This window comes from Marmota monax, unplaced genomic scaffold (genome assembly GCF_021218885.2).
Source record: "Marmota monax isolate L192 unplaced genomic scaffold, Marmota_monax_Labrador192_F-V1.1 WCK01_AAM20220418_F8-fsc00038, whole genome shotgun sequence".
NCBI classification, from domain to species: domain Eukaryota; kingdom Metazoa; phylum Chordata; class Mammalia; order Rodentia; family Sciuridae; genus Marmota; species Marmota monax.
The window spans coordinates 400,812-426,873 of NW_026692498.1; the positions used below are offsets into that span (position 1 = coordinate 400,812).

General features: G+C 57.3%; 1 protein-coding gene across 2 annotated transcripts; it reads left to right on the plus strand.

Moving 5' to 3' along the window:
- Positions 1 to 314: 314 nt before the first annotated feature.
- Ptdss2 (phosphatidylserine synthase 2) lies at positions 315 to 25,102 on the plus strand. Of its 2 annotated transcripts, none has more exons than XM_046444738.2 (12): positions 315 to 494; positions 6,115 to 6,216; positions 14,621 to 14,703; positions 17,777 to 17,844; positions 21,621 to 21,755; positions 21,950 to 22,000; positions 22,465 to 22,578; positions 22,836 to 22,954; positions 23,437 to 23,551; positions 23,621 to 23,766; positions 23,864 to 24,049; positions 24,419 to 25,102. In XM_046444738.2, the coding sequence occupies exons 1-12, from the start codon at positions 379 to 381 to the stop codon at positions 24,603 to 24,605; spliced, it is 1,422 nt and encodes a 473-aa protein (XP_046300694.1). In that variant the 5' UTR covers positions 315 to 378; the 3' UTR covers positions 24,606 to 25,102. The 2 variants fall into 2 exon arrangements, with proteins under 2 accessions (XP_046300694.1, XP_058435306.1); XM_058579323.1 differs by lacking the exon at positions 14,621 to 14,703 and adding an exon at positions 2,284 to 2,481 and having other exon boundaries at positions 383 to 494.
- Positions 25,103 to 26,062: the final 960 nt, after the last annotated feature.

Here is a 26,062-nt window from a genome sequence, read left to right on the forward strand (position 1 = left end):
GGGCCCCGACACCCGGCAGCAGCCTCCTCTCGCTTCATTTCGTGGCCCTTCAGCGTTCACAGCGGCTCTGACCAAAGCCGACCCGCGCGTCGGCGCCGCGGGACGCCCCCTGACACCTGTGATTCTGGGGTGACCCACTGTGTTCTCTGGCCTAGATTTTAAGACACCAATGCCGCGGCGGGCGCGCGTGGGCCTCTCCGTCACCTAGCAACCGGCGGCGTCCTCCCAGCAGGCCCTGCGCCCGGCGCCCGGCAGGCCCTACGGCCCCGCGCGCACTACGCGTCCCACAATGCCCCGCGGCCCCGCCCCGCTCCGCGGAGACCCCGCCGGGCGGCGCCGCGACCCCGGCCCTGCGCCCGCGGCCTGGACTGCTGCGCCATGCGGAGGGCCGAGCGCAGGGGCGCAGGGGGCTCGCGGCCCGGTTCCCCGCTGCCCGACGGCCGCCGTAGCACCGAGTCTGAGGTCTACGACGACGGTACCAACACCTTCTTCTGGTGAGGGTCGGGGCTGGGGGCACCCCTGCCAGTGGCGGGGCCGGGCTGGGGCGGCGGAGAGGGCGCGCCCAGCCCTGGTCCCCCGGGGTCAGTGGCCGCGTCGGAGGGGAGGGTGCACCCCTGTCAGGGTCGGCCGGGGTCCGTGGCGGGCAGAGCGGAGAAGGTGCACCCTGTCGGGTCCCCCGGGGTCAGTGGCCGTGTCGGAGGGGAGGGTGCACCCCTGTCAGGGTCGGCCGGGGTCGGTGGCGGGCAGAGCGGAGAAGGTGCACCCTGTCGGGTCCCCCGGGGTCAGTGGCCGCGTCGGAGGGGAGGGTGCACCCCTGTCAGGGTCGGCCGGGGTCGGTGGCGGGCAGAGCGGAGAAGGGGCACCCTGTCGGGTCCCCCGGAGTCGGTGGCCGTGTCGGAGGGGAGGGTGCACCCCTGTCAGGGTCGGCCGGGGTCGGTGGCGGGCAGAGCGGAGAAGGGGCACCCTGTCGGGTCCCCCGGAGTCGGTGGCCGAGTCGGAGGGGAGGGTGCACCCCTGTCAGGGTCGGCCGGGGTCGGTGGCGGGCAGAGCGGAGAAGGGGCACCCTGTCGGGTCCCCCGGAGTCGGTGGCCGTGTCGGAGGGGAGGGTGCACCCCTGTCAGGGTCGGCCGGGGTCGGTGGCGGGCAGAGCGGAGAAGGGGCACCCTGTCGGGTCCCCCGGAGTCGGTGGCCGTGTCGGAGGGGAGGGTGCACCCCTGTCAGGGTCGGCCGGGGTCGGTGGCGGGCAGAGCGGAGAAGGGGCACCCTGTCGGGTCCCCCGGAGTCGGTGGCCGTGTCGGAGGGGAGGGTGCACCCCTGTCAGGGTCGGTCGGGGTCGGTGGCCGGCAGAGCGGAGAAGGGGCACCCTGTCGGGTCCCCCGGAGTCGGTGGCCGTGTCGGAGGGGAGGGTGCACCCCTGTCAGGGTCGGCCGGGGTCGGTGGCGGGCAGAGCGGAGAAGGGGCACCCTGTCGGGTCCCCCGGAGTCGGTGGCCGAGTCGGAGGGGAGGGTGCACCCCTGTCAGGGTCGGCCGGGGTCGGTGGCGGGCAGAGCGGAGAGGGCGCGCCCAGCCCTGGTCCCCCGGGGTCAGTGGCCGCGTCGGAGGGGAGGGTGCACCCCTGTCAGGGTCGGTCGGGGTCGGTGGCCGGCTGGGTGGGGTGGGTGCACTCCTTGTGGGTCGGGGCCTGAGACAGGGGCCCGGGTGGGGTCGGGATTGGGGTGGTGGGACCACGGGCCAGGGAGAGGACACCACTGGGTGGATCTGGATCAGGTGAGGTCGGGTCTCCCAAGCCATCAGTACTGGTGAAGCTTTCCCAGAGTCCCCTGCCTGCTCCAAGCCAGCTCAGAGAGGCTTTCCCCGGCCTCGAAGTCAATTCACACATACACACCTCTGGCATTTCCACTCTGCTGGACAGGCTTGGAGGCCCTGGCCTGTGGCAGCAGTGTGAACCGGCTTAACAAGCATGGCATGTCTCTGTGTGCCAGGGTTTGCTGAGCTCTGTGGAGCAAAGGCTGTGGTGTTGCTTCAGTGCCTCTGCTGGTAAAGCAAGGGTGCAGCCAAGACTTGGGGGCAGGCTGGCTCCTAGGTCTTTACTGTGGTGGGGGCCCAGATATAGTTGGAACTACCTGTGCTCTGTTGTAGGGCTGAGGATATTAGCCCTGACTGACAGGTGCCAGGCATGATTCCATGACCTTGGAATAACCCCTCTTATTTGTGAGAAAGACAAATTCATACACCAGAAAGTACAATTCATGAGAGCAAGTGTGTGGCCCTTCTTTGCTGCAGGAGACTCAGTTCTCATCCAGTGGAGCAATGAGTCCTGGGGTGGGCCCTGGGCAAGCCCTCAAAGAGACAGACGCATGGCCTTTTGGAAAGGATACTGTACAGAAGCAGCTCCAGGAGAACTGAGCTGGGCCTTGTTGGAGAGCACATCTGATCAGGGAGTGAAGGGAGCCTGGCAGGGGAGTGACTGGACCTTTCATGGTATGTGCCACCACCCACAGAGGGACCTGTGAGGTCTATCTCCAGCTTGCAAGTGGGGGAGTGGCAGCTGAGAGATAACCTTTGAAATTGGTGGGAAGAGGGGTTGGGGTGGGGGAGTGGCCTGCTTCTGGATTGTGTGAGTATCTTCCCTGGGTGTGGATAGCTTCTGTCGGGGGTTGGCCCACAAGCCCTGCTTTGAGAATGGTATGACCATGGAGCTACCTGGAGGAAGAGATGTGTGTGGGATTGCCACAGGTCGTTAGAGGTATGGCCCCAGAGCCAGTGCCACATGGACTTCTTCAGTCTCCAGAGCCCTTCAGACATCAGGCCTCTCCATCAGTTCCTGTGTGCCCCTGGCCAGGAGGGAGGCACTATTCTCTCACTACACTGCTGGTGATGGCCAGAGCCACAGAGTCTTAGAGGAGATGGGGGCGTGTTCTCCTTGTTTCACACTCATGTTAATTTGGCCAGTCATATAGCACATATTTTGGGGATCCCTGCTGGGTGCGGTCACTGTTGTAGGGAAGAGGGCAGAGAACTCTACAAGAGCTTAGCTTCTGTCACTGTCCTGGAACTTGAGAAGGCATGAGGGTGCTGGCCAGAGGAATACTGAGTGTGCAGGGTCAGCAGAAGCCAGAGCACACTCCTCTGCCAGTGCCATGGCAGCTGTAGCAACTCCAAGAAAGGCAGGTGCTAGTTTCTTTGGAAGTGCAGACCAGAGGCACTTGGAGCTTGGCTACAGGGGTGTTTGGGGTGCAAGTGCCTGGCGGAAGCAGAGCTTGCCTGTGAGGAGGCTGGGGATCAGGAGGCTTTACAGAGGAGATGCAGGGCTGGCTGGCTGGCTTCAGATACCACCTGCCTGAGTGTCCTGGGTGGTGTTCTGCTTCCCCCCAACCCTGTGTGTGCTCATAGGAGCATGGGGCATGTTCTTAGTAAACCTTGGAGTGGGGGGTGGGGGAACTTCATGTTTCCCTATGAAGGTGACAGGTGCCTGGTAGAGGATTATTGATGCTGCCTGCAGGGTCATGCCATAAGCTCCTTCTGGGTCTTCCTCACTGATGCTGTGCTAGGGTTTTCAAAACTCTATTGTGTTTTGTACTGGGGATTGAACCCAGGGTGCTTTACCACTGAGCTACATCCTCAGTCCTTTCTAGTTTTTATTTTGAGATAAGTCTCACTAAGTTGCTAAGGGTCTTGCTAAGTTGCCCAGGCAGGCATTGAACTTCATATCATCCTGCCTCGGCCTCCCAGGTCTCTGGGATTATAGATATGGGCTACTGCACCTGGCTGACTTTATCTTTTAGAGAAATTTTATTTCTTTTTGCAATGCTGGAATTGAAACCAAGGCCTCTCCATGCTAGGCAAGCGTTATCTCTGAGATATTCTCCTAGCCTATGTTTTAGAGAATTTTAATAACGAGTGCTACAAAAAGTTAATATAGATAAAGTTTAATCTTAAAAGTTTATATTTGTGGAATGACTTTAGGTTCCAAAACTCCCAAAAGGAACTTCTTATTTTCAGGGTTTTTCATTTTGAAAGACAGCTGGGCTTCTCTGGGGCCAGTGATGGCTGCCATGTGCAGAGGTTTGGGTCTTGGTGACTGCTTGGCAACCACAGAGCCTGCAGTTTGTGTCCCAGGGGTCAAGGGCACTGCCTCCTCTCCCATTCATGATTCTCTCTGAAAGGGAACTTGTAAGGGAACATTGAGAGCTGCAGGCTCACTGTGGAGAGGGGTCAGCTTGTGTCTGAAAATTGGAAGGATTGCAGACCGCCACCTGGAGCAGCTCCTGTGCGCTTTGTCACTTTCAGTGATGGTAAAGCCCTGGGAGGAGTTCCACCCCTCCTGGCCTGCTCCCACCAGGGTGGATGTCTGTGACTTTTTGAAAATGTTTACTGGATGCATGTGTCTCAGAACTTGGAGCCTCCAGTGGACCTTCTCGGTGATTGAGATCAACACATCTTAAGTAGTCTTTAAACCTTTAGACTCAGGAACATGTGGCTGATCTTGGGTGCTTCTCAGTCAGGCTGGATAGAGCTTTCCCAGCGTCGCCCAGTCTGGGAAGCATGACTGGCCAGTTGATGCCTTTACAGTCTTGCCTGCCAGCAGGCCAGGAGGGCAGTGTCACAGCCCGGGAGCCTTGTGGAGGCCTGGGTGGCCCCGGCCCTTTCTTGATGATGCCTCAGTGTTCTCCTGATTGGGCTTGGCAAGCCTGCCTTCCTAGCCACTCACAAAACAAGCCTGCTGAATGGCAGCTGGGCATTTTCCACTCATGGCAGGGAGCCAGCCATCCCTGCGCCCTCCCCTTCGGGGTTGACTGAAATCCCAGGATTTATGGCAGCTCTTGTCTTGTGCCTGATCACAGGATCCAGAGCTTCCTGTTTGCCCTGGCACTGGACTAGGAAGGTGGTGGGAGGCACCACTGAGCAGACCTGTCATCCTGGGAGGGCAAGGAGGTCTGCCTCTGGAGTCTGTTACCTCCAGACCCCACAATGTGTGGAGGCACACATTCTGTGTGCAAGACAGGGAGCAAAAAGGTGGGTCTTGTATTTATCATGAAGAGTTAAAGTCAGCAGTGATACATGAGTATACATGTTTACAGCAGCACAATTCACAATAGCCAAACTATGGAACCAGCCTAGGTGTCCATCAACAGATGAATGGATAAGGAAATGAGGTATATATACACAATGGGGTTTTATTCAGCTGTAAAGAAGAATCAAATTATGGCATTTGCAGGAAAATGGATGGAACCGAAAACATTGTGTTAGGAGAAATAAGTCAAACTCAGAGGGTCAGAAGGTCAAGGTCCAGTGTTTTCTCTTGTATGCAGAAGCTAGAGAGGAAAAAAATAAGGGTGGGGAAGATCTCATGAAAAGGGAGATGGGTAGAGGAAAGGGACTGGGAGGGAGACTGGGAGGGAAGGGGAAAGTGCTGGGGAGTGACATTGGCCAATCATATTGTTAAATTGTGTGCACATATGGATATGTAACAACAGTCCCTTGTTGTGTACAGCTATAGTGCACCAATTAAAAACATGGGGGAAAGGAAGGGTCTCGCTCTCAAGCAGCATTGGTGTCAGCAGTTCTGAAGTCTGTCCTGCTGCAAGCCTGTGGGCTGATGTCCCTCCTCAGGGTTCCTGACCCTCCTTCCTGCCTTGGACAGGACAGTGATGGGTCTTTCTTGTTCCTGCTCCTTTTTTCCTGAGGCCAGGAAGGGAGGACAAGCACTCAGTGACTGCTTGAAAGACAGTGTGGCCACCTACCTCAAGGGCAAAGAGTCAGATTTTTCAGGTGATCTTTATGTCTTCAGGAGAATGGAAAGATAGTGTTCTCTGAGGAGGCTGATAAACAGTAAGGTTGCCCTGGGCTGACCTCTTAAAGACCACAGGGAGATCATTAGGTTAGTGGAAAGTCATGGTAAAGAAGCCAAAGGCTGAAGTCACTTTTAAGACATGGGGAAATGGCTTCCGGGTTTTTATTTTACTTGTGAAGTAATGCCACCATGTTTCTGTACATTCCAGCACTCAGCAGATGTGGGGCTAACGTGTGCAGAGTGCTCTGCTGCCAGCCAGAGATGCCCAGTCGGCTGGTGGTGAAGGCCAAGCCCTGACACTGCCTGTGTTTGGATTTCAGGCGAGCCCACACCTTAACTGTGCTGTTCATCCTCACCTGTGCGCTGGGCTACGTGACTCTCCTGGAAGAAACGCCTCAGGACACAGCCTACAACACCAAGAGGTAGATGTTGGCATGGAGGGCGTGGGTCCTGGCTGTCCTGGGCTGGGCTCCCCACCTTCCCTCAGGTGTGTCTGTATCCCCCGGCTCCACAGCCGCTCTTAAACCTCTGTGGCAATTCTTGCCCTGGAACTGGCCACCAGTTTCCCAGATTTCATGTCACCTCCTAAATCACTTGCAGCTTGTGCTACAACAGCCTCCAGGGTGGGCTGCCGAGTCTGTGGCTGCCCCCTAGCTGGCACAGTTCTCCGGGGGTGTTGACTTTGACATACCAGGTGGATGCCCAGTGGCCACCTGTGACCTCATTTCTTAGGATTCTCCAAGGCAGACTGGTCACAAGGCTTTGCTTGCATCCAGTGCATGCACTCTGAGACTGACCTAGTCTCAGCGAGTGGGGTGAGCTGGCCTCGAGAGCAGTCCCTAGTCTTCACTCTTTGCACTAGGTGTACTCGGCTCTTGCTCCTGGGAGCCTCAGGCTGGTGCAAAGCTGCTGTTCCCTTTGAGGCCCAAGCCCCACTTCTGCAGTAGGACAGCCCAAGGAAGCCAGATGGGTCTGATGGGGACAGAAGCAGAGGGAGGTGCTCATGACCATTTGAGCTGGGGCCATGAGTCAGCCCTGGTTGTGGGCCTTGGGCTTGTGGGGTCTCATGGTCACAGTTCTTGGTAGTGCTTTGTTGATTTTGAAAAATGTGGGTGTTAGTATCTGCCGTGAGAATTAGGTAGACAGATGGTATGTATAGTATGCCACCGTAGATGATGCCAGGCCCTGCTAGGTGACCATATCCATGCCACGTTGCTCACCATGAGCGTGGGAAGCTATGGTACACCTGGGTGCTCAGCCTGTCTGTCCAGGACACTGGAGCTACCCACAGTAGACCTCATAATGGGGCTCATGTCCTTGGGTGCAGCCAGGCACTCTGGTGAGAAGTTGCTGTCCAGCTGCTGGGCCTGGGAGCAGCCAGCCCCCAAGACCCCTAGCCTTCACTGCACAGGCAGGTCTCTCCCTGCCTGGCATCCTGCCCACTCCTGCCTCACGCTCTGGGTGTTCCTCCCAGTCAGCTTGGCTAACTCTTCTTCTGTTCTCCAAGCCTTAGGTGTCAGCTTGCTCCCAGGCCCACCAGCCTCTCTCTGGCCCTTTGTGTGCCTTGTTGGCACCTCTCCTCATCTGCAGGACCACCTGGGCCTCAGGCAGCCCCCTGCCTCATTTGCAGGTAGAGCCTGCAAGCTTGTGTTTCCTGGGAAGTTGGAGACAGCAGGAGAGAGCGAGCCCAGGAGCCTCTGGGCTGGGCCTTGGTTCTGCACCGGTGCCTGTAAAGGGGCTGCCTGTGGGTGCTGAACGTGTGGCTGTGAGGCTGTTGGCAGCAGCCTGCATCTGCCCAGAGGGAATTTCCAAGTGGAACTGGGTCTTTTCTGTGGGTTCATCTGACAGTGCCTGGGCATGGTGGGGGGGGCGGTCTGTGGTGTCTGTTGGACACATGGGAAGAGAGCCTCAGGAAGCAGGACTTGGCCATACCTTGAGAAGTGTTCCCTGGGCAGTAGGGGAGGAGGGCCTCTGGTTCATTCTCCAGCACTGAAAAAACAGAAGGGGTTCCTCTATATGGGAAGTAAAATTAACCAGAGATGAGTCGTCCTGTTGTCCCTGGGCAAGAATTGTCACAGGGAGGAGTGAGCCCCTGCCCATGAAGAGTAGGCCTGTGTCACCAGACACCTGTCAGGTGAGTCACAGAGCTGCACTACCCCCAGGCTTTGCCCACCAATTCCTGGTTCCTGCTGTGAACAGCCCAGACCCAGAGGGTCCCAGAGCTCAGACCTACAGGGGCCTCTTCACCCAGCACTGGCCCCTCCTAGGGGAGCCCCGCATAGCCTACGGGGGAGAGGGCAGGGTATGTGAATCCCAGGGACTCCTGAGCACTTTTTCTTTGAAGTTCTGCATGGGGGAACACTCTGTCCCTTCGTCCTTCTTAGGCACCAAGGAACTGTCCCTCATGGCCCATAATTTGGCTGGTGTTGCCTGGACCTGCTCTTGACTTCTGCCTGGGATACCCAGGCACCCTATTTGCCTTTGCTGTCCATGGCTCTGCAGCCTCCTCCAGAAGGCTGCAATGCGTGTGCCTGTCCTGGTCCACTTGCACCCTCTCTGGACTCCCGTGCTTCACACCAGGAGCCCCATATCCCTCAGACTGGTGCAGTCTTGCTGCCTAGGCCCTTTCGGGCCTCTTAGAGGCTACGAGCAAACGCTCGTTTTAATTATATTGGAGTTGTTTTTGTTTAGGGGATTCAGAGTTAAACTCAGGGTCACTTTACCACTGATCCACGTCCTTAGGCTTTTTGTTGTTGTTGAGACAGGGTCTTGCTGGAATTACAGCCATGTGTCACCATACATGGCACATGAGAATTTTTTTGGTGTCCTTGAAGATAGGTTTCATATTACTTTTACTGTACTGGGGATGGAACCTAGGACTCACATTTTTTGTTGTTGTTTTTGGTGGTACTGGGGATTGAACCCAGGGGCATTTTACCACTGAACCATATCCCTAGTCTTTTCTTTCTTTTTTGTTTTGAGGCAGGGTCTTGCTAAATTGCCAAGGCTGGCCTTGAACTTGAAGTACCCCTGCCTCTGCCTCCTAAGTTGCTGGCCACTGTGCCCAGCTTGTTTTTTTTTTCCCCCCATGGTCATTTTCTTTTGTGATACCTAGGGATTGAACCTGGGGTCTCACACGTGCTAGTCAGGTGCTCCACCACTAAGCTATACCCCCAACTGTGTTTTTTGTGTTTTGTTTTGTTTTGCTTTGCTTTGTTGTTGTTTACTAGGAATTGAACTCAGGGCCACTTGGCCATTGAGCCACATCCCCAGCCCTATTTTGCATTTTATTTAGAGACAGGGTCTCACTGACTTGCTTAGTGCCTCGCTTTTGTTGAGGCTGGCTTTGAACGCCTGATCCTCCTGCCTCAGCCTCCCCAGCAGCTGGGATTACAGGCATGCGCCATGGCGTCTGGCTCCCCACCCTTTTAAATTTGATCTTGAGACAGGGTTGTACTAAGTTTCCAGGATGGACTTGAACTTGTGCCCCTCCTGCTTCCATTGCACCTGGTCATGTTGGGTTTTTGTTGGTTGGTTTGGGTTTTGGTGTTTTCTGTTTTGTTTTTAAGGTGGGATATCACTGTGCTGCCCAGGCTGGTCTCTAGCTCCTAGGCTCATGTCCTCCTCCTGGTGTCTCTGGAGCAGCTGGTAGCGTAGTCGTGTATCACTGTGCCCAGTTGTCTCTCTTCTCAAGCCAACTTTACTGTCCTGTAATTAAATGACACAGCCCCGTGAGTTTGGGTCAGCGCCCATTACTGTGTGCCCTCTGCGGTGTGGAGATGTGGACACTTCCTCAGCCTAGTGGCCTCTGACCCTGTGGCAGGGCACTGCACTTGGCATAGGCAGCTGGGTTTCTCACTCTGTTCTGGTTTGGTAAAATGGAGTTGCTTCATGTACTCTGTGTCATCCTGAGGATGATGGCCTGTGACATTGTGTGGCCATGTCTGTGGGTTGCTGACTCATGAGCTTCAGCCCATTTATATGTGGGAACCTTGGGAGAGATTCCAGATTTTCTCACCCTCACATTTAATTAATTTTCTACAATTTAATAAGTTAAACTTCTTTATACGTTTTAATTGTACAAAGTACACATAACTAGCAGATGCAGAAATAGACGTGCATTGAAAGTGTGGATTGCTCTTCACATGGATGACACAGAGACAGCACTTCACAGTCCTGAAGGGGGGCAGAACCTGAGATTGACATGCTCCCGCACCTCCTGCTCAGCCAGCTGCGGGTCGGGACTGGACAGAGCGGACAGAGCAGGCCCTGGACAGCAGAGGGCTCAGCAGCAGACCCACACAGAGCAGTGCACAGAGAGGGTGGTCTTGCACGATTGGCACTGCAGCAGCTGTACATCTGCTGCAGAGGACACCACAGACACTGACCTGCGCTCTTCACAGACATTTTCAGATTGGGCTACAGGTCAGCCAGTGTAAGATGCACAGCTATGAGACGTTGTTGGGGAGACAGGGCGCCCAGGTCCATGGGACGTCTTAGGGGGCAGCACCCCCAGTCTATGGGACATTTTAGGGAGACAGTGCCTTGTGCCCCTAAGTCTTGAGATGCCTGTGTAGGTAGGTCACCATTGGACCTCAGTGAGTGTCCATAGACATCAGTCAGCATCATAATTAACAGTGGATGTTGGTGAACCTCAGTAGATGCCAGTGGCCATGAGTGGCCATGATGGGTATCAGCCATCTGTGGCCCATTGGTGAAAGACGTGGTGATAGGTTGGACTTCATTAAAGTGAAAAATCAGGGTTTGCCAAAGACACGGTGAAGTGAGTAGGGAGGCAGGCTATTAGAAAGTTGGCACAGCATGCACCGGACAGAGACTTGTATTCAAAGCACGTTGGAAACTCCTAAAGCAGACTAATAAGAACAGAAGCGGTACAGGTGAACACTGGGCAAGCCAGGTGCGCCCACACCTGTGTCCTTGCTGGTCCGGAGGCTGTGGTGGGAGGATCACTTGAGTCCGTGATTTTGCAGCCAGCCTGGGCAACAAAGTGAGACCCTGATTTAGAATAACATAACATATGAAAACAGGGTGGAAGACTCCAACAGACACCTCACCAAGGAGGATATGTATGAGGCACATACCATGTAAGTGATGGCCTGTGTCATATGTCGAGAGAATTGCAAACTGCTGACAAGACAGCACAGTACTGAACCCTGTCAGAAGGGCTGACCGTAACCTGACCATGGCGGTGCTGGGAGGTCTCAACAGCTTGTGCACAGCAGGGGAGCCACAGAGAACCCAACCCAGCAGTCACCCTCCCAGGTGTCCCATTGAGCTAAAAACTTTCATCCACACAGAAGCCTGCAGGCGAATATTTATGGCAACGTTATTTGTACTGCCCAAAACTGGAAGTGACCACAACACCCTTCAGTAGTGAATGGAGGAAAGAGTGTGGGCCTGGATGGTGCTGTGCTCTCTGCAGCATGGAGGCAGCTGTCAGCTGGGAAGACGGGTCTCAGGCCATTCCTGAGCCAGAGGAGCCAGGTGGAAAGGCAGGGTGCTGCGTGACCCGACGAGAGGAGTGCAGGAGAAGTGGTTCTTGAAGGGGAAGGACGAGGCCACGCACAGGGTGTTCTCCTTTCTAAGGACCTCAGGGTAGCCTGGTTTGACCTCAGCAGCCACCCTGAAATCATACGTGACTTTATTTTCACCCTTTTCAGTGCCAGGGATGAACGCAAGGTCCAGCAGATGCCAGGCAAGCACTGGGCATTTTTATGGCAGTGAGACTACTCCCTCTGGTACTCTACTGGTGGATGTTTGGCACGACGTATTTGTCAGACCCATAGAACAAAGAGTGAACCCTAACTGTGCAAATTACAAACACGTCTAGCATCCAGGGAATTGCAGGCAGACTGTGGCAGACGCTCACGGATGCACTGAGGCTTTCCTGGAGCACTGGGCAGGTGCCGAGAGGCTGTGGATGGCAGGTGCGGAGGCAGAGGCAAGAGAACCACCGTGGCTGTGAGGTACCCAGTCATCATGACCCCAGCCGCCCTGTGCTGTGGCGTGCTGAGGTTGCTGAAGCCAGGCGGGCTGGAGGTGCAGGGGTTAGAATGATCGTGTGGTAGGAGGTGCTTAGGGTTAGTTTGAAACAGGGGCGAATAGTTACAGATAGAAATAGGAACGATATTTTGGCTTTCTGTGTCCATGGGTTCCATATCTGAGGATTCAACACACCTTTCATTGAGGAAAAACTCACATCTGTTCTGAACATGGAGATTTCTCATCTTTGTCCTCTGACTGATACAGTGTAGCAACTATTTACAAGTTCTATAGGAGCAGGCAATGTAGGCCGTCTGTGGGTGATTTTAGGGTTCTCTACAAACACTGTGCCCTTTTCCATAAGGGATTCTGGTATCTCCTGGGGATCCTGACACTGCCTCCCGTGGACACCCAGGATGATTGTATGTGCAGACACAGGTGTGTCCCAGTGGGTGTGTGGGTGTGCACTGAGGCCTAGAGCCAGCCTCCCCTAGCAGAGCAAGCACACCAGTGCTTATCAGCTTCTGGCACCCTCAGTAAAGGACCAGGCTGCAGGGAGTGCCCGAGATGTTCCCAGAACTTCCCATGGTGCCAGGAAGCAGGAGCACAAAGCAAAGCAAAACCCAGCAGTGGGTCCTGTTGGAGTAACACAGAAGCCGACCAAAAGACCCCCCATGCTCAAAAGAGGGAACAATGGGAGCAAAAACTCATCAAGTAGTGTTGGAATAAATATCTGTGCTTCATGCTGATGTGTGATCAAATAAACCAATAAGCCCCCAGGTGCTGTGGCCACACCTGTCATCCCAGCACCCTGGAAAGCTGAGACAGGAGGGTGGCAAGTTCAAAGCTTGCCTTGGCAATTTAGTGAGATCCCATCTCAGAAAGTGAAAAGGACCGGGGATATAACTCAGTGCTGGAGCACCCCTGGGTCCCGGGACCTGAATGAATGAATGGTGGAGGAGGGACAAACGCCCCAGTGCAGGGTCCCCAGTGAGTGCTGAGACAGGTCAGGAGGGGAAGGAGGTGCTGCACAAGAGGGCCCTGGCCGCCTCACCTCAGCCCAGCACACAGGGTCAACACCACAGTCACACCCCAAGGTCTCCCCACACCCTGCAGCCCCCATCTACCATGAGGAAACAGCAGACGGCTCTGAAGCCACTTTCCCAGTCCTTAGAGGTGTGGGTCATCAGAAATAAGGGGAGGGCAGGACACTGTCGTGGGCAAGAGAGCCTGCAGAGACTGAGACGAGGTGTCACTGGGGACGGGAAGGACAATGGGGAGCCCAAGAAAATGTGTTTTATTTGATTAAATAAATACAGAGCATGTATTTTATTTGATTAAAAATTTATTTGAGGGCCTATGGTTGTGGCTCAGCAGTAGAGCACTCATCCTGGGTTCGATCCTCAGCACCACATAAAAATAAACAAACAAAGATATTGTGTCCAACTACAGCTAAAAAAGAAAAAATTATTTGACAGTGGTGCACATATGTAGTCCCAGCAACTCAGGAGGCTGAGGCAGAGGATCATGAGTTCAAAGCCAGCCTCAGCAACTTAGCAAGGCCCTAAGCAACTTGGTGAGATCCTGTCTCTTAATAAAATATAAAAAGGGCTGGGGATGTGGCTCCGTGTTAAGCTCCCTGGGTTTAATCCCTAGTACCAAAAAAAAAAAAAATATTTGAAAAATGTAGGATATTGTTTTCCTTTTAAATTACTTCCTTTGCCCACTGCGATGGACTTCCAGAGTCCTTGAATACTCCTGCAGAAGAACCTTAAAAAGTCCTCCTCACATACGTGGCCTGGGCGGCTCGGCATGCCCACCTGGAGACCCCTTGAGTGGTGCCCCCTGGTGGGTGTCACAGGTTTGTCTGGGGTGCCTGTTAGCCACCTCACTTGGTCAGTGTTCCTCTCCCCAGCAGCGCACGGACGGTGCCTGTTGGGTGGACCTTTCAGGTGCCCTGCAAGTCTCCACCCTGCCTGAGGCTCCTGTCCTGGCAGAAGGGGTGTGGAAGCAGGGCTTGGTGTGGGAATGTCCCGGAGTTCCTGTGTGCCCTCAGATGTCCTGCCAGAGTTGGGACCCTCAAACCTGGACTGAGAGAGCTCTTCTGTCCCTGAATGGCCAGGCAGGGTACTGTCTGTCAAGCGGGCAGGCAGCCTGTGTGTAAGCCTCAGTCCTTCCAGTCCTGTGCTGGCCACTTGGCAGGGCTTAACCTCATGACCGCAGGTCAGGTGAGATGGAGTGGGAGGGACATTCAGCCAGGGCAGGCCTGCTGTAGAACAGATGGGCCATCTGCACATCCACTGGCCTGGGCCATTTTTCCAGCAGAGGTAGTGGGCCTCTGGGCTAGAGGCAGTCCCGGGGAGCCTTGCCAAGGTGGGCACCCACCCTGAGGCCCCTGGCTCCCCCCTGGGCTGTGCCACCACCGTGCACCTGTGTGTTGAGTTGGATATATTTGTAGGTGTGGCACTTCCACAGATAGCTGGTGAGCCTTGTGGTGTTGAAGGAGATACCCCAACAGGCAAGAGCTGGGCCTCTGGCCAGCGTCCCCGGCCTCTGGCTCTTGGCCTCTAGGAGCACCAGTGTGCCCTGATCGTGAATTGTGGAGTTGGGACTTCATGTGGTGACACCATGCCTGAGGCACGGTGTCCCAGAGAAGACACCAGAGGTGTCTACAGAGGCAGCTGCTGGGTGGGGAGGTAGTCCAGCTCCAGCCCAGCTCCTCCCTCGGCCCTGCCCTTTGAGTGTCCCCTGGTCCCAGCCACGTTCCGCCCCACCTGAGAGAAGTCTGCACACACTGAGGGGCTGTTTGTTCTTTGTTTGCAGAGGTATTGTGGCCAGTATCTTGGTTTTCTTATGTTTTGGAGTCACACAAGCCAAAGATGGGCCATTTTCCAGACCTCATCCAGGTAACTGCCCCTCCTCCCCCGTGTGTGCACAGGCACTCCTGTCTCGAGCAGCCTGTGTCTGTGCTGCTGGGTGTGAATGTCCTGTCCTGCCCTCTGCCTTGCTCCTCCCTGCAGCCACTGCTCTCTCTGCCAGGAGAGGCCTGGGGTGCAGAGCCCTCCACCTCCCTCCTCTTCGGCCCCCAGGCCCTCTTGCCTCCTCCTCACTCTGCTTGGCTCTGCCACCAGCTTTCTGCAGATGGTGGTGTGCCCAGGATTGCAGGCAAGGTCTGTGGCTCAGGCAGGGGGACCATCCTTGCTGGGGGCTCACTGTCTCCCTCATCCCCACCCTGAGTTCTAACAAGTTCCTGGACCATAGTGCCCCCAGCCCCAGGTGAGAGTGGGAGGGCCCCATCACCGGCTCTGCCCCACTGCATGGGAAGCAGCTCAGCACTCAGGGTTGGCCAGTTCCCTCAAAGCTCAAGTGCAGCAACTAGACACAAGTCCGTCTCAACAGCGGTGAGAACTCTGGAAAATACAAAAATATTTTTAAGTGTTTTTTAAAAATCGTCACAATTAAATTTTGATGTATTTGTGTATGTAGCCTCAAAACTTGGAATCGTACTATACGTGGAGTCTTTGTTTTGTTTTGATGCTTAGTTTGTCTTTGAGATGGGATCTTCATATGTTGCCAGGCTATTCTCAGACCCTCAGCCTCCCAAGTAGCTGGGACTACAGGTGGCACCACGCCTGGCTGTTCTTTAGTTTTTGTGGTACATTAGGTCGTGGTGAATTTTGCACTTGCCTGTTGTGTATCTACCTGAGTGGTTTCTAATAAGATATCCTGGGGGTGGAGGTGCAGGGCTAGGACACGTGCCCTCCAGCAGGGTCACATCTGCCTGAGGGTTAGTGAGCCCCGAGGGCCTGAGCAGGCTGCTCCTGCCTGCCCTTGCACCCCGGGTCTCCTGCCTGGTGGGCGGCACTGGGGGAGGCTGGGCAGGCTGCCCAGGTCCGCTGGGGTCCACTAGCTCAGCTTCTGACCCACCCAGGCTTCAGAAGGCACTCAGACCAGAGCCATGGGACAGCGAGATGGCTGCACAGCTGCGGGCACACACTGAGAGGCAGCGTGGCCACGGGCCTGCCGGGCTGGTGCCCAGGAGCGCTGTGGGAAGCCCCACACGCTTACACTCCTGCAGGCACAGCGCACCCTCTGCAGCACCTGGCCGCGAGGCAGCACCCTGCCCAGCACGTGGCCCCGGTGCCCTGAGCAGCAGGGAGGTGCTCAGGACCTCAGGCCCAGGGCAGGAGCTGCTGCCGCCCGCTGCCGGGCCAGTCTGCAAGGTTATGGAAGCCCCACCAGGCTCCCCAGGGCAACGCCAGCATCACCCCGCCTCCCACACCTGGGTGTTCGCCTCCCCCTCCACAGGGGCTGCGCTTGGTCTGAGTGTGTATTTAGAGCTGTGCGCTGTTGCTCTTCAGAACTCCATGTTTCTTTGTCAGTCTTTGCTTTGTTCACATGGGAAGCCTGTCCTGGAGCCACCACTGTCCTCCTCAGGTCTTATTTGATGGTGGACAGGGACCCCCTCCGGACCGTCACAGTGTGTGAGAAGTAGATGAGAGTCCCTGGTGGGGGCGTGGGAGGACCTGCAGGCAGCTGTCGGGAGGTGCTCCCTGTGTGGCCCTGCCTGTCTCCCCCAGGGCTTGGTGCAGGGACACCTGGTCAGGCCTGGCCTCTGTGGCCCTTAGCAACCAGGCCTCCTTAGAGCAGCAAAAAGAGGTTCCAGCTCACCCATCTGGGGAGCTACTTTAATTGGCTGCAATTCCAAGTGAGGCCCTCTGAAGCCGGTCCCGGCCCATTGGAGGAGCCTCCCCTTCCTGGGTTTTTGTTTTCCGTGGTGCTGGGACGAGGACCCAGGACCTGGTGTGTGCCACGCCTCTCCACCGCCAAGCTGCAGCAGCCCCTCCTGGCTCCTGCTTGCATGCAACCCCAGCAGCTCCTGAAGCTGGAGTGCACAGATGCCTGGCACCCTGCTCTTCCTTCTCAGTGGGACATTCCAGTGGGTGGGGACAGGGACTCACAACCGCCAGGAGTCATTCCAGGAGAGAGGAGGGGATGTGGAAGGGCTGCTGGGTGTTTAGGTGCAGATTCAAAGGTAGACTAAAGGGATCAGAGATGGCCCGACTTGGGCCCTCCTGAGAAGGGGATCATGGACAATCAGGGATACACAGTGGCAGAGAGGAGGTCACAGAAGGCCTGGTGACGTGAGGCATCTCTGGCATGTGGCCTCAAGGGTCAGGCCTCTCGAGTGAGTCCACAGCTCCGAGGGTATGGTCCTCCTGTGGCCTCTGGGCCGGGACGGCTGGCACCACAAGCCCTCAAGCAGCTATGGCAGCTCAGCAGCCCCCAGGTTCCTCCAACCCTCCAGGCCAAAGTGCTCGCAGCCCACTCGTCCATCTCCTGTCCCGGGACCACACACGTGTCCTGGGTGTCCCCAAGAGCCTCCACACACAGCTTCCTGCTGCCCACAGTCGTCCTCAGCCCTCAGGTGTTTCCCGCATCCACCTGCTGCTGCCTCCTGGGCAGGGCCATGTCTTTCTCCCATGTAGGTCATGGCACAAGTCCTCCCAGCAGAGCACTTGTAGTGTGGGCCCCAGGACCTGTAGGGTGGCAGGTTCAACACTAGAAGTCTGTGGATAATCATCAGATCAACACACTGATGCAGTGATCCCCTTAAATGTACAATAAATAAAAGTCCACATCTGCAAGGAAGCTAAGCCTGTTGGAATTAAAAGGTGTTATAGTGGGATGCAAGGTGTGTCGTCAGAACCTGCTGCAGACTGAGTGTGCAGTTGGAAGTGTGCCCAGCAGGTGCAGGACAGCAGCCATGGGCCTGCTGAGATGCTATGGTGAGATGGGGAGGAAGACAGTGAAGGAGAGGAAAGTCCCGTGCTTCAGAGAGCAGTGGCTCACTCGGCTGGGTTTGACCTTGCTTCGTGAACCCCAAGCAGGGACAGAAGCTGCACGCAGACCCCATGGGGCTGGGTGGGCCTGGAGCACAGGGCTGGTCCCTGATGCACCTGCTTCTTGTCTCCACAGCCTACTGGCGGTTTTGGCTCTGTGTTAGTGTGGTCTACGAGCTGTTTCTCATCTTCATCCTCTTCCAGGTAAGTGTCTTTTCTTGTCGGCTAGACTATGGGGACAGAGGACAGAGGAGGCTTTGCACCCTTTGCCACCCCAGAGCACTTGCAGGCAGGTAGGCGACCCCACAGAAGTGGGTGCAGGCTGCAGGGGACCTCCAGAGGGACCCAGGTGTGGACACAGGCCTCGGATTTGAGGGAAGACAGCACGTCTGGTTCTGAGTTTGGGGTCGGTGGCCGTGTCTGTGCGCCAGGCCCCTCCGCCACCTTCTGCTATTGGTGCCGTCTTCCCTCCACGGAGCATGCTCCTGCTGGGGGGCCAGGACTCCATCCATGTGTGGCCAGGGTGTCCGTCTGGAGCAGGCCTGTGGCGCGTGTCACAGGTTGTACACCTCAGGACAGGAGACAGTCCCATGTCCCCCAAGCCTAGGCCCCCTTGACAGTCTCTCCACCCTGGCCTGTCTATACCTGTGAGGTCCACCTGGTGTTGGCAGCACCTCCCCATTCGTGGCCAAGGCATGCCACTGTGTGGGTGAGCTCAGCCTGTCCACTTGCAGGCGAAGGGGCTCAGGATCAAGCTGCTTCAACACGCGTCCCGGCTTTGTGGAGATGCAGTTCCCATATCTCTGGCAGATATGCAGGGGTGCTCACTGGTTGCAGGCTGGCCGTGCTGTGCATCTGGCATTTCGAGACGTGCCAGCTGCCCTCCAGTGTCATCTTGCATGCTGTGCAGAATGGATCTGTGGGAATGTGTGGCCACCGAGCTGGCATGCAGTGGTATCTCAGTGTGACGTGGCTCTGAGCCAAACCCCATCCAGCTGCCCCAGGCCTTGCTCGGGACCCCACAGCACACAGTTGGCAACCCCGTAGGCACCCCAGACTTTCCCTGCCTTTCAGGATCTGGCAGCTCTGAGAGGGCAGGCGAGTGTCAGCAGCACAGGGCGTGGGGATGGGCTGCGTCCCTCCCTTAGGGTCATCTGAGTATCGGCCTCTTGCTTCCGAGTGAAGGCGAGGACCACCTTTCCAGTTCTGTAGAGAGCAGACAAGATGAAACCCGGAGCCTCACACGTGCCAGGCAGATGCCGAGTCACTCCCTGCCCGGCAGCTGAGGCATTGCCAGGGACTGCATCAAAGCCATACAGCAGTTTCAGAATATCATCATCTTAAGGTTATTAATCTTTTGATCCACCAACATGGGTTGTCTTTCCAGTTATTTGGGTCATTTTTAATGTCTTCAACCATGTTTGGAATTTTCAGAATACAAGTTTTGTACTCTTTGTTAAATGTTTTCTTAGGCCAAGTGCAGTGGCTGTAATCCCAGCAACTTGGGAGGCCGAGGCAGGAGGATCACAAATTCAAAGCAAGGCTCAGCATCTTAGTGATACCCTAAGCAACTCAGTAAAATGCTGTTTCAAAATAAAATATCTAAAAGCTTTGGGGATGTGACTCAGTGGCTAAGTGCCCCTGGGTTCAATCCCTGATGCCAGTGGGGGAAAAAATTGTAGGATTTGAGTTGTAACTTAGTGGTAGAGTGCTTGCGTAGCATGTGTGAGTCCCTGGTCCCATCCCCAGGACCACAAACAATAATAATTCATTTTTTTTTTAAATAGAAACTTAAAAAAATGAATTCCCGGGTATTTTGTTAGCTCCGATGACATTGAGGGGAAGCGTTTCCTCGGCTCCACGTCGGGCTGCTCACGGCTGGTGTCCAAGCTCACCTTGCCTTTGCACCGTGCCCACTGAGCACGTTTGTTAGCTCTGCATCCTGGGGTCCTGTCTTCGGGCTCCTGTCGCCTGCACACAGATGGGCGCACTCTTCCTTCAGTTGGGTGCCTTAGACTCCCGCTTCTTGCTAACTACCCTGGATGGAGCTCCTGCGGCAGGTGCCAGCAGGAGCCAAGAGCGTGGACCTTGGCCCGTTCCTGACCCGGGAGCCCTGTCCTCCTAGCCAAGTGTGGCCTGCACTCCAACTCCCCTGCCCAGGCACTCATCCGTGAATGCTGTGGCTGCACTGGGTGTGTTTTTTGGTGAAGTGGGCTGTTGGTCTGGGGCTTTCCCTTTGCCGGTAGGAGCATTATATCAAGTGGTCTTCTTTCAAACCAGCCTTGTGTTCTGGGCACAGACCCCACCTGGCCGCGGTGTGTGGCCTTGTCTCTGTGTCCTGGACTCGGTCTCCCAGTGTTCTGTCAAGGTTTTGCACCCATATTTGCAGGAGGTGCTGGGCTGCACATCCCTGGAGCATCTTCTGACCTCACATCTGGGCTCCCCAGGTGTCTGGTGATTCCCTCAGGGTGGTTGCCCCTGGCCACCAGGAGGCAGTATCACAGTGTCCGGCTGGGCAGCCGCGTTTCTCCCCTCCCCTCTCTCTACTGCTCCGTCTGAAGTGAAGTGGGGACCCGGCTCCTCTCAGGTAGAGGAGTCCTGTGTGGGGAGACTTGTCCCTCCTCCACCCTGTGCTGACTCTTCAGTCTCTTATTCACGTCGGCGTGGGCTAAAGGGTGCTCACTTTGATTCTGGGCACATCTAAGGCCACTGCGTTTTGTTGTGCAAACTCTAGGCCACCAGCCGCTCCCTTGTTCCTCCGTTGCTCCCCACACCCATCTAAGGATTCCTTGTTTCTGGCTTTGCTTTCTGGAGCACTTCCCAGGGCTGTTCCTGCGGGAACTTCAGGTGCATCCTGGGCACCCCTAGAGTTGCCCCTTCCTCAGGGGAGGATGGTCCTGGCGACGGGTCAGGGCTCTGAGTTTGCCCTCACCGGGCCAGGCCTGCTGCAGAGCACAGGTGTGTGTGCGCCGCGTCTACACACAGACCTGTGAGTACAGCTGAGCTTGTGACCCGCCAGCCTCCCTGCCTGCCACACCCTGCCCTCTGAGGGGGGGCCATGGAGTCAGGGGGTCTCTGGCTTCCACGGGAGCACAGTGGCCCTGACCTTGCCTATGGCCTGGCACCCCATCAGCCTAGACTGAGCTGGGCTTGGAACTGTCTTCCTCAAGACACACCTGAGGCCCTGGCCCAGCTGGACAGTCACTGGAGCTGGTCTTCGGAGCCCTGCCTTGGCATGTCTGGCCCCCTGGTCCTGCTGGTTCCCCAGGCATGTGACTTAAGAGCATGGCTGCTGCACAGTGCCTCCTAGGACAGCACAGGGACATGTGGCCCTGACTGGGGGTCAGGGGTCCACACTGCTGGACAAAGCCAACAGCAGCTGCGCCCAGCACCATTGCCCTCTGTCACAGAAGGCTGCCACAGTGCTGGACAGCCTCCTCCTGTGTGCCTCCTGTCCTAGGCACAGCCAGGTCCTGTGGCCAGGCACCTGTGTGTTCCTGCTTCGCCACCCTTCTTGGGTTTCTGTTTTATCATTTGGTCATGTTTTATCATTCAGCCACCTCTTTGTCCTGGGCCAGTGGCCTGCTCCAGGGCCTGCTCTGTTGGGGCTTGGTCCCCAAAGAGCACTTTGTTTCAAGGCTAACAGCATCTGGCTAACGTTGGCATCTGTGTCTGGGAATGCTGTTGTCCTGATGCTGTGTGAAGACAGAATGTCCCCAGCCAGGGTGACTTCTGCGGTTACTGGCCCTGGACAGGGTGGGGAGGAGCAGCAGGCAGTGAGTGCTACCTTGTCAGACCAGACCCAGGAGCACAGGTGAGAGATGGGGCCACCTGTGCTCTCTGCCAGTTCACTGGAGCCCAGGCTCCCCTGATCTCCAGCCACTGCTGGGACGGGAGGGCCGCTGGCACAGGCCGCTCTTCTCCTAGCATGCTGTCCGAGTCGTGGGTCACATGTCATACAGTCCCCGTTGGCCTTGCAGACAGTCCAGGACGGCAGGCAGTTTCTGAAGTATGTTGACCCCAGGTTGGGAGTCCCACTGCCAGAGAGGGACTACGGGGGGAACTGCCTCATCTACGACACAGACAACAAGACCGACCCCTTCCACAACATCTGGGTAAGGCGTCGCTGTCCAGGGCTGGGCTCCGCCAGCAGGGGCTGTGTGGTCCACAGGCAACCACAATAACATGTGTGGCAGACCTGGTCTCATGCTCTGGAGCTGGCAGGCGCTGGGGCTGGGTGGGGGCTGGCCCCAGGCCATGACCTGCTGCTGGTGAGGTCTGTGCTGATGACTGCCCATGTTGCCCACAGGACAAGCTGGATGGCTTCGTTCCTGCCCACTTTATTGGCTGGTACCTGAAGGTAAGTGATCTCCTGTGGCACCCACACCCTGGCTCTCAGACCTGAGCTGTGTTCTGGCAGCTTCTGGCCACAGGGTGGAACATCCGAGTGTGCGGGTGGGCAAGTCCTGGCTACAGAGTATTTCAGAGAGGTCTGCAAACCCCTGGGACCCCTAACCTTGCCACCTGGGTCTGCACTGTGGCCAGCATTGTTGGGGGAGGCGGGGGGCAGCTGGGGAAGGCCAGAGGCCCCAACCCAGGCTGGCTGCCGGTGCACTGCTTGCAGCCTGAAGTGTCCCAGCTGCACCTGCCTTGGGAGCTCAGTGCTGGATGTGTGGGCACCTCCGTGTTGGCTGAAAATCTAAGACTGAGGCTGCTGGAGGGACCCGCCCACCATGCCCACCTGGGGCTGAGGGCATCCTCCAGCAGGCAAGCTCCTGTGCCGCCGAGGGACATGGAATGACCAGTGCAGGCTGCCTCCCACAGACTCTCATGATCCGCGACTGGTGGATGTGCATGATCATCAGCGTGATGTTTGAGTTCCTGGAGTACAGCCTGGAGCACCAGCTGCCCAACTTCAGCGAGTGCTGGTGGGACCACGTAGGTGCGGGGGTGGGTGGGCGGGGTGGACAGTGTGGGTAGGGCGGGCGGGGGGGGGGCTGGTGGACCACGTGGGGGGGTCAGGGAAAGGGGGGCACTGATGGACCATGAGGGTGCCAGGGTCCCAGTGTGGGCTGGGGGACCACATGGGTGTGGGGGCCTGGGTGCTGGGCCTGTCCTGGGGTGGGGCCAGGTTGCCCTGGCCTCCTCTGGATGAGCCCAGGCACACAGCATCACCTCTCCTGGTTCCTGCCCAGTGGATCATGGATGTGCTTGTCTGTAATGGGCTGGGCATCTACTGCGGCATGAAGACCCTTGAGTGGCTGTCCCTGAAGACCTACAAGTGGCAGGGCCTCTGGAACATTCCAACCTATAAGTACATCTCAGGAGCCAGGGAGGGGGCGGGGGATTGTGGGCCTGAGGCCCAGGCCTGACTGCATGCAGCTCAGGAGCAGTGGGGGGTAGTGTCTGCCTCCTGGACCTGCTGCCATCCTCAGGAAGCAGTTGCTGGGTCGTGTCATTTTTACTTTGAGATTTTCAAAAGAAACAAAGCAGGCATGGTGGTGCACCTGAAGTCCCCCGCCGCGGGAGGCCGAGGCGGGAGGACCACCTGAGCCGGTTCACGCCAGCCTGGGCAACACAGCGAGACCCTGACTCCAAGAAAGAAAAAGGAAACCAAAGACTTGGGGAACAGCGGGAGTAGAGGCTCCCCTGCAGCCTGAGTGCCTGGAGCAGGGGACAGCCCCTCTGAAGGGTGGGGCTGGGCGGAGGGAGTGGAGCAGCTCTGGGTGCAGAGGCAGCGGCCTGGGCCGGCAGCGGCCTGGGCCGCATCCTTAGGCTGGCCACTCTGGTCCCCAGGGGCAAGATGAAGAGGATTGCCTTCCAGTTCACGCCCTACAGCTGGGTCCGCTTCGAGTGGAAGCCTGCCTCCAGCCTGCGCCGCTGGCTGGCCGTGTGTGGCATCATCCTGGTGGTAAGGCTGGGCTGCCTGAGGGTGTGCATGGCCAGTGTCCTGCGCAGGCTGACCCTCCCTGTCCCCCAGTTCCTGCTGGCAGAGCTGAACACCTTCTACTTGAAGTTCGTGCTGTGGATGCCCCCCGAGCACTACCTGGTTCTGCTACGACTGGTCTTCTTCGTGAACGTGGGTGGCGTGGCCATGCGTGAGATCTACGATTTCATGGATGACCTGTGAGGGCCGCCTGCCAGGCCGAGGCCGGGAGGCACCCCTGGGGTGGGGGAGGCCTGATGCCTGGGCAGGCCTGGCCAGCTGCCATCTTCTCCACAGGAAGCCCCATAAGAAGCTGGGCCAGCAGGCTTGGCTGGCGGCAGCCATCACAGCCACAGAGCTGCTGATCGTGGTGAAGTACGACCCACACACGCTGACCCTGTCCCTGCCCTTCTACATCTCCCAGTGCTGGACGCTCGGCTCCGTCCTGGTGCTCACCTGGACCGTCTGGCGCTTCTTCCTGCGGTGAGCAGCGGCATGGGCTGTCTGCCTGGCTCCAGGGCCACGGGGTTTGGCTATGGGTGGTGTCTGTCACCTCTTGCTTTGCTGAGGTGGCCAGGGTCTGTGCCTGCCCATTCCTCAAGTCATCTGGAGAAGATGGCTCTGGGGCAAACCCCATAGCCCCCCACATCACTGGAGATCCATCCTCATGTGGTAGGTCTGGCTCCTGAGGATCCAGGTGGCCTGGCCTGCCGTGCCATGGCCCCCACCCAGCCCCTCCAAGAGTTGTGTCCCATGTGGCTTCCTCCTGGCGAAGGCTGCCTAGGGGTCTGTGAGGCCTGCGCTGGGTGTTGGTGTGTGAGCAGTGGTGACCTGGCCTCTGCTGTCCCCCAGGGACATCACCTTAAGGTACAAGGAGACCCGGCGGCAGAAGCAGCAGAGTGACCAGGGCAGGGCTGTTGGCAACGGGGACGGGCACCCAGGGACAGACGATGACCTGCCTGGATCAGGAGCTGCCCAGGAAGGGGCCTCTGAGCAGAGGGTGCTGGCTGGGAAGGAGGGGCCCTCCACCACCTCCTGAGTGCCCGCCTGCCCGCCCAGGGCCTCACCCTCCAGGGGAGGAGGACTGAGGGCCATTCATTCCACTCTGCACTGGGATCCTGGGCTCCTCCAGGGCTTGCTCTGGGCCGGGGGGTCCCGCCCTTCCCCTGCTGCCTGGTCTTCCAGGGCTCTGGCTTGACACACTTGTGCCTGGCAGCACAGCCCAGCACAGGCCACTTGGGGACCTGTGTCCACTCACTGAGTATGGGCAGGGCTGCCCATCCTCCTGGTGACCCAGGGGAGAGAGGGCTCCACCAACACAGGATGACCAGGTAGTGGACGGACAGCAGCATCGAGTGCTTCCTCCGAGCCTTCGCCCAATCCCAACTCTCAGCAGGACATGACAGGGTCAGAGGTCGTGGGACTGGCCCCTCAGGCTTCACATGCCAGTCGGAGGCTCTGGGGCCCCAGGCACTTTTTGTGGGGGTGTTGTCTCTGCGAGCAAACAGAACAAATAAAGTGACCGTGGAGGTGGCAGCCCGTGCCTCCTCCCTGCTAACCCAGAGGGTACAGGGCCTGCGGGAGCACAGCCCTCCTGGGGATCTGGAGAGTCCAGCAGCTGTATGTGTGTCACAGGGGCAGGGCTGGTGACTACTGGGGAGTGGCTGCAGAAGACGGAGCAGCTATCCTCTCAGGCTGGTATCTAAAAAATTTGAAGCTATTTCTTTCTATGCTGGGGACAGAACCCAGAACCTCACGCCTCCTACACCAAATGCTCCGCCACTGAGCGGTGCCCGGCCTGCCCCATTCTCCACAGGACACTGAGACCCCCACCCAGCCTCTTCTGTAGTGGGCACTGGGAGGTGCCTGGCAGGCTGCACAGCAGGACCTGCCTCCAGGAGGCAAGGACTGTCGTCAAGCATCAGCTAAGTGTGCACCATCCGGTGCCCTGGCTTCCGAGGCCTTTTGAGTCTCTTTGCTCACCATTTTTGGGAAAATTTCAACCCTCCAGAAGCTGTGCAGGCAGAATAGCATGCACACAGGCCTCACCCTAGACGCTAAAGGACAGGCCTTCTAGAGTGGCCCAGCGGGTGCCACTGGACCTCATGTTGTCTCAGGCCTGCACAGCGACCTCCCAGGGACACTGCCACTGCCACCTTCTGCTCAAGCATGTCGCTTGAGGTTCCTGACAGCTGTGTTTCCACTGCAAGGACCCCCCCCACTGGGTCCCTGGGGATCCCTGTGCACTGATGCGCCTTCCCACCGGGACCTGTGATAAACCTCCGTCCCCCGATGCTCCCTGCACCAGTGTTGACCGCTGCCCTGGACAGCCCCCCCAGCTCGGCCCCTCTTCACTGTCAGGGCTGCAGGAGGCCCCGGCCACCTCTCTCCAGGAGCCCTGGTGTCTAGGGGAGTCACAGATCCCGGGCACCTTAAAGGGTTTTATAGTAGCAATCCCAAATTGCTTCCCAGTCAAGTGTCCCCCAGACCACACGG